At 36.0% G+C, this 8,036-nt stretch overlaps 1 protein-coding gene across 1 annotated transcript; it reads left to right on the forward strand.

The window, feature by feature from the left end:
* Window positions 1-3,867: 3,867 nt before the first annotated feature.
* On the forward strand, window positions 3,868-7,454 carry LOC129952564 (xyloside xylosyltransferase 1). Its single transcript, XM_056065199.1, has one exon. The coding sequence runs from the start codon at window positions 4,582-4,584 to the stop codon at window positions 5,839-5,841; it is 1,260 nt and encodes a 419-aa protein (XP_055921174.1). The 5' UTR covers window positions 3,868-4,581; the 3' UTR covers window positions 5,842-7,454.
* Window positions 7,455-8,036: the final 582 nt, after the last annotated feature.

An 8,036-nucleotide genomic window follows, 5' to 3' on the forward strand; every position in this document is an offset into this window, starting at 1 on the left:
TATTTTTAAATGTAAGTACAGATAAACATGTTGATCCACCATAATGAGTAGAAAGATCTCAAAAAACGAAAAATATTAGAAAAATCGTATCGAAGATCTTAAAAGAAATGTTTTTATTTGTGAAGTCAATTTTGTACATAGTGAATTATTTCGATAGATATATATATGTCTATCTCACTTCATTTCATTTTTAAATTTTCATTTTTAAGTTTTCTAATAAGAGGTTTCATTTTGGTATTAAAATCGAGGATGTTTTAATAGAAATCATTAACTGCCAAGAGGAATATATGCATTTTCTATTGTATGCATAAAATTGAAAACCCAGCCAATTGCCAGAGAGGGCTATATTTGTTATATAAACTTTTCATAAACGATTTGCACATTTATGGCTGCATTTTCTCGATATTGTCACGAATTTCATCTCTAAGGTCTTGAATTGATTAGAGGAGTATTGAAAATGTCCTCATAATTCAAGTAGGCTCAAGGAAAATACTGAAGACGTATTACAGCACAAAATCGCTGTGGCCAATTATGATCAGAAAACTTTTCTTGCAAACTACGAACTGTGACATCAAAATGTTGACAGTTTTTGCAATGAATTTTTACAAATTCAATTCGATATTTCCATTTTAAGTAAGTATACTGGTTAATTTTATGCTTTTCAAATGTTAAAACATGAGAGCCAGCTTCAAAAGTGACTGCTGTTAAAATGCTATTGCATTCAAGTTGGGGCCTTTTTATGATCTAAATCCATCATAAAACGGATAATTTCCTCAATCACTAAAATGTTATTTATTAACAGTGGAAAACCTGATAAACCATATAAACTAGTCTCACGGAAGGGGAACTTTGACTATATGAATTTAAATCAAAAATTTGTATTCCTTATCAAAATGTCTTGAAATCCAACACCAATTCTGCATTCCATGCAAAATTTTAGATTTTCTTTGGAATCTTGGAGTTTCCGACATCAGTGGATTTGAGCAAAGTTAAGAAAACTTCGAATAACTGTTTGTGATTTTTTGTAGATTTTCATTTCAAGTGCTAACATGGATTTATATATTCCATTATCAAAAGCAATATATTCGTCGAACAACTTATTAGGATCTGTTTTACAATGTAAAAGTAAAATTCTGAGTAATTATCCACCACTTAAATAACTTAGAAAATAAAAAGAGGGACAAGTTACATGGAATGAAAAAGAACAGGTTTTACAGCAAAAGTGTCGGATCCTATAGGTATATTAAAATGCTAGGAACGAATAATGAAATACACTTCCAAGAAATTTGCTAAAATTCGCACTGAAACTTATCGCACTAGAGGTGGATCCAAGTCTATTCATATTATATTACTACCTGAGAAAAAGGTGAAAACAATTGCCCATATTCATAGTTCTTTGATAAGTCCTGATTTTGTAATTGCTAAACTAAACTCCAGTTTATCTTATTCATAGACAATTTAAACCCATTTTAAAACGATAGCCTGGAGTCTAAAAATAAACATCACGGAACCTATGTTTAAGCTGATTGAGAAAGTTACGTTTCGAGACGTAACTGCTATTTGAAAATTTAAAAATTAAAATGTCAAAAGACTTAAGCATACGCATGTACTGTACATATATATATCAATATTTTGATGTTTTGCTGGAAATCAACAAAAAATTAAAGCTCTACTTACCACGAATCGACTCATTTGAAATAGATAAGGACGATTCGTATGATTCGAGAAAAAAGTTTATGATTATCTTTCTTAATATTGAAGATCGGAATTCAATGAAAGGTTTGCCAATATTTGTGTACTTGCAAGTTTTAACAGCACCAGTGCGATTTAAATACAATTTCTCAACTAACAGCCAACAGAAGGATCTCAAAGATTTTGGCGCTCCAGCTAGGTTTAAGTGGATTCGTACTCGAATTGTAGTAGAAAATACTTTTAACCAGAGCTGACAAATTCTTTATGAATAGAACCTAGATGTCAAATTTAGACTCGGGTTTAAAATATGATTATGAATACACCCCTAATGATTTTAGTATGGGTAGAGGAGATGCTGAGTTGCTTTGAAAGAGACAATATCTAAACAAAAACTTTAAAAAATGGTTTTTCTTTATGTATTAAAATCATTAAATTTTGAAAAAATAATTTGTTAGTACCTGCATCATTAACTCTTTCCACTAAGAACCAAGCTGTGGCTTTCAGCATCAACCCAGATGATTGAGATTTTGTGTATCTTTTTCCGAACAGAAATTCAAACTCAAATGATCACTTTATCAATGTGTTTTGAAATTCCAGATATAGAGAAGGAAGAAAGTGAGTCAATAGCATTCTATGGGGAAAACGACCGTCTATCTTTCGACTGGTATCAGAAGGATACGGCATCTGGAAGACTTGTCAATTTCCGATCTAACCAAGCCAAACACAATAGTATAAACACAGCTTCCAATCTCATAAATAAAGTCTTTGCGTTGAGTGACTCAAAATACTCATTGACAATAGCTTTCCGATAAAAATCATAAGAAACTTGATACTTCGTCAAAAACATCAAGTTTCTTCCGGCAATAAGTTGAAAGAGAAGAATGGTGTTTATAAAAGTGTTGTGTATGTTCCCAAACTCTCGGAAAATTTCAAAGAAGTTGTCGCCAAAAACAACCCTGACGTGAACTTAGAATATAAGTCAAACCAGACAGTTGCATCTTTATTTACATGCCTAAAGACAAAAACGGACAAAGATCTCCGCTCAGACGTAGTTTACAAAATAAACTGCAAGGGAAAAGCGACGAACCATGCAATCTCTGTTACATTGGCACAACTAAACAACTCCTTCGACAAAGAATGGCTAACCATAAATCAGACATTCGCCAAAAAAAAAAAAACGGAAAAGACAGCACTAGCATTCCACACCATCGAAAGAGGACATTAACCAGATTTTGAAGGAGTCCAAATTCCTGCAACGGAGAAACATACATCCAAACGGAATACATTAGAAACACTTCACATCATAAATAACAAAAATAATATGAACCGCAAACAAGACACTCAAAACATATCCGCCGTTTACTGTTCCTTAGTTTCAGACACAAACAATTCAACAGTTTACATTTAACAGTGACAAGTCTTCAAAATCGTAAGCGCTTTAAATTTTATTTGTTTAAATTGTTTTTTTTTTTTTTAAATGTTTTTGTAATATTTAAATCAATGTAAGTTATACTTGTATGCTTTACATAATATTCGTATGTATTAAATAAACACTTTTATCATTTTTGTGAATAAAGACATCCCCTGAAGAAGACGGCAATCACCGTTGAAACGTTGGGAAGAATCAGATGAAAACTGTTTTCATTTAATCATCAAAAAGTTCAACAAAGCCGATGAGAATCACCACTTTAATTGTTCTCAAATCAAACATAAACATCAACTTGGTCAAAATTATAAATCATTGGTATATTCTTTCAGCATTCTATAAATGCATAAGATTCCAATCAAGAGTAGCGAGTAGTTTAGTAGGGGCCAGCCAGTATAAGTATCATTTTCGCACTTAAATTTTCGCGCATAAATTATTTAAATTTGCACTTTAGTTCATTTCTTATTTTCGAAACCAATTTATAACACTATCACCGCCTGGTCAATCGCCGTCATCACAACAATACATTTTAGCCCGCAAAAATAATTCCTTGGGAGGCAAGGGCAAAGAAATACAAGCTGCCAAAAATTTAATCCCAGGACCACCTTTAACTAAGAGAAACTTATTTACTTTATAAAGACGAAAATGGTGTTAAAGCTACAGCATTCTTAAGTTGGACAAAGCCAATTTTTATCACGTATTTTTAAACAGCAGTGTGTGTAACCCCTTAACTTTCGTTCTTACTATTCTCCGCTTGAAGCTATGTTGCAAAAAAAAAGAAAAAAAATTGTTTGACTTGACACTTGACATTTTCCGAATGTCAACATTCCAAAAATTAGTCCACTAATAAAATACATTTCAACAAATTTACAATTTTCTGCATTAAATCCTTTAAAAAACATGTATTTTCCCAAAGAAAACAACAATACAAAATCTACGACTGGAAAAAAACCAAACATTTAATAAAAACTCCAATTGAAAATCATCTAAAATCACAATTATAAAACCTTCCATTTGCGTGTGCTACATTTTTCCCTCTGTCCATTGATAACAAGTGAAAAGTATAAAAACAAGTTTATCCCATTTGATTGTTTGATGTCCTTGATGGCAACTCAAAAAGTTCTTTAAATCTTAATTTAAACCTCAAACCATCCGGCAATCGTATCATATCAACAACAACAACAAAAAAACTTAAATCAGCCAAAAGAAAAAATGCATCAAAAGTTCAATTCTTAAAATCAATAAAACCAAAAGACAACACGACAACCTAATTACACTCCTTATTAAGTCTATCACCCTCGGCCTCCGCATTGGTGGCCCCAATTTCAACAACGACAGTCACCACAGCAGCCACCAAAGTAGCTGTTAAGATTGTCCACAGCAGCGAAGATTCCAAGAAGATTCTCACGATCGTGACATGCCGACGTCGTCGGAAATCGTTAAGATTTAGCAAACTCACGAAAATGAACAAGTTTCTGCTGTTGCTAATCATAGCCAGTGGTTTCCTCGTGATTTTCTATGCCAATTCCGAGTTCTTTAGTCGAAAATCCCTTTTTGCTCTCTTCCAAAGTCGTCGCGTAGACACTAAATCCAATGATGCAGCTGCCAATGACATCAATCCAGTGGCTCTCGCTGCTGCCCCAGCTGCTCAACCCCTCGTTCAACACCGCAACAATTCTTATTCGAACTCGAATCGAGTCAAATACATCAGTTGGCGCCAAAATGAAACCTCGCTCTATCACCATCCGCATCAGCACGGTGCGGCGGCCTCCCTCCTGCTCGAGCATCACATCTTTGTGATCTACACAAAGGAAAACTACCAGCTGCAGCAAAAGTTCGAACTTTTCGCTCGCAGTCTGCTGAAGTTCAGCACCATCAAACTGCATCTGCACATCATCACGGACTCGAAGAGCGAAGCGTCCGCCGAGGAGATCCTCAAGCAGCAGATTCGGCACTATCGCAAGTCCATGTACTACACCCTGTACGATGTTCACGAGTGTGCTGAGCGAATCACCGATATTGTTCAAGCCATGATGCCGTTCTTCAGCTCGAACCCGAGCTCCTACTACAGCGACGCCCTGTTCTACCTGTCACTGGGACTGCATCGGCTCGTAGAGCCGCACATTGAACGGGCGATTCTGATTGATTGTGATGTCGTCTTCCGAGCAGATGTCCGTCTGCTGTTCGATGAGTTCGAGCGCTTTTCTCCGGAGAACCTGTTCGGCCTGTCGCCAGAGTTGACGCCAGTCTATCGACACATTCTCTATCGCTATCGTGCCAACTATCCAAATACGAATTTTGGTAGCTCCTACTATCCCAGTTCCGTGGCTCTTGGCTCGTCGGCCAGTCAATCGGGCGGCAATAAACACAAACACAACAAGCATATCAAACACGGCTATCCAGGATTAAATTCTGGTGTTGTGATGCTGCACCTCAAGAAGATCAGACATTCCCAGCTCTACGAGGATAACTTGAAGGAGGTGAATGTACGCAAAATGGCCAACAAGTATTCGTTCAAGGGTCATCTGGGAGATCAAGACTTTTATACGCTGCTCGGCTATGAGTTCCCCAGTCTAATCTATCGACTGGATTGTGTTTGGAATCGACAATTGTGCACCTGGTGGAAGGATCATGGATATAGTGAAGTATTCGATACGTATTTTCACTGTGAGGGTAAGATTCGATTGTATCATGGCAATTGCAATACTAGAGTGCCCGAATAAGTTGTGATGAATTTTAAATATTTTACTTTAAAGCAGAACAAAATATTTAATCGATTCTTGGTCATATAAAGTAGAGCAAAGGGTCGGTCGCATATTTTATTCTTTTAAGTCTTTCTGTGTATAATCGAATGTTTAGTAACATGATAATAACTGTTATTATTGTTTTTATTTAAAAAGCTTGCATTTAATTAATCGTGCTTTTGATTACTGGTGGAAAATGTTGAAGATTTATTTTGTATTTGTTATTGCTCAATAATATTTTAATTAAAGTTTAAACCCTTCTAAAATCCGAAGGCTTAGAAGACTAAACAAACCTTATGCATCATCAATCTTCCTAACCAACAACCCCAAAAAATTTCGGCCCGGATCGTTCTTTATGAATAATTATTTGAATGTAGAATGCTATCGCGGCCAAAAATTCAAAGTATTGATAACAATAAGCTTTTAATGGATTTTCCATTGGCCTGGAAACAAAGTTGTCATATAAAATATAAAAAGACATCAAAATGGGTAAAAAGAAGATATTAAAATAGGTAGAAAATCCTTCCCATAATACATCCAGTACTTATCAGAGACCTAAAACAACAAGTGCCAGTTACAAACCGAAATTTTGCCAATTGTTTCATATTAACATTTCGACCTAAGAACAGGTGCCACCTATCCGTAACTTGTAAGAGGAGGTGTTAGTGTACAACGGTTTTGGATTCTTGAAAATTGAAATTTCAGGAAAAGGCATTCGTAAAGTACGACTAAAGAACAAAAATCTGTACTAAAAAAATTACTGAGTCAATGATGTTGTTGTCACATCACATAGGGCCTCTATTATGCCTACGCGCCATCCCTCCAACTTTTGCCTTGTGACGGTCCTGCTCCATGTGCTTCTCGGTCATCCAGCTCTTCTACCTTCTTGTGTGAGCGGATTCCACTGCATTGCTTGGCCTTCAATGCAGTCGTTACCTTTTCGAAGCGTATGTCCAATCCATTGCGACTTACGCCTTCGTGTTATAGAGTCTATAGGTTCCTGGCCTGTCGTTCTATGAAGGACCTCATTTGATATACGGTTTGTCCCGAAAATCTCTAGGATGTTACGAAGAATCTATCCACGAAGGTTTGCAGGTTTCTTGTAATAGCTGAAGTAACCTTCCAAGTGCTGCACTCATAAAGAAGCACAGATACTACATTTGCGCGAAACAGTCGTATCTTTGTTCTTAAGCTGATAAAGTTATTCCTCCAGATTTTCGACAACATGCCGAACGCCGCTTTTGCTTTGCCAATGCGACAGCTGACGTCTTGTTCGGTTCCGCCCTCGATGAAGACGATACTTCCAAGGTATTGAAAGCTCTCCACTTTTTTCACCGGTTGCGAGTAAATATTTATTTGAGAGGATAGTTGGGTTCCGAAATTGAATGCCGGAATTAATTTTCAGCCCCACAACTTCTGCTTCTCTCTTCACACTTGTTGTCATTTGATAGAGATCCATTATTCTATGAGAGAGTAAGCAAACATCTTCCGCGTAATCCAAGTGCTTTAAATAGGATGTCAAAGTCCATTGGATCCCTCCGCTACCTGACAAAGCTGCACGCAGTACATCGCTTATCACCAACAAAAACAAGATTCGCTTAAATCCGCTACGGATTTCAAAATCATCTGACATCGTACCATCGTGCAGATCGTGGCACTTGGATCCATCATATGCTGCTTTAATAATAGCAATTACTTTTTCTAGGATGCCTCTCATCCGCAAAGCTAACCAGATACACTCCCTGTTAACGCTATCAAAGGCCTTCTCGAAGTCGATTAACGTGACGTCGTAGTGAAGAAAATACAAAAACGGACTCCTTAGCAAAAATGTATACTACAATTCCACTGATAGAATCCGAGCCCTACTGTCGAGTAAAATGAAGAGTATACCAAAAAGATCAAAATTTTCCAAAAATGTAGAAGGCAAACACATTACTTGGGAATTTTAACCAAAAACGTTTAAAAAATTGTTTAAGCTTAAGTAGTAAAAACCTAAAAATAGTAACAAACCTACTCATTGTAAATTGTTAACTAAATATCCTTGACCGAATAGACTTTCCCAGTCGTAGGTTTTTTTTAAAAACAGGAAACAACGCTTTTCACCTCGCAACTTTGCAAATTAATTTTCATTAAACGCGAATTTGCAACAAGGAAATTATAGAATTGAAAAATAT

The sequence above is a fragment of the Eupeodes corollae genome, chromosome 3 (genome assembly GCF_945859685.1).
Source record: "Eupeodes corollae chromosome 3, idEupCoro1.1, whole genome shotgun sequence".
Lineage (NCBI taxonomy): Eukaryota > Metazoa > Arthropoda > Insecta > Diptera > Syrphidae > Eupeodes > Eupeodes corollae.

Excerpts from the sequence above, each read along its gene's own strand:
- LOC129952564 (XM_056065199.1), top strand. The coding sequence starts at position 4,582 with ATGAACAAGTTTCTGCTGTTGCTAATCATAGCCAGTGGTTTCCTCGTG.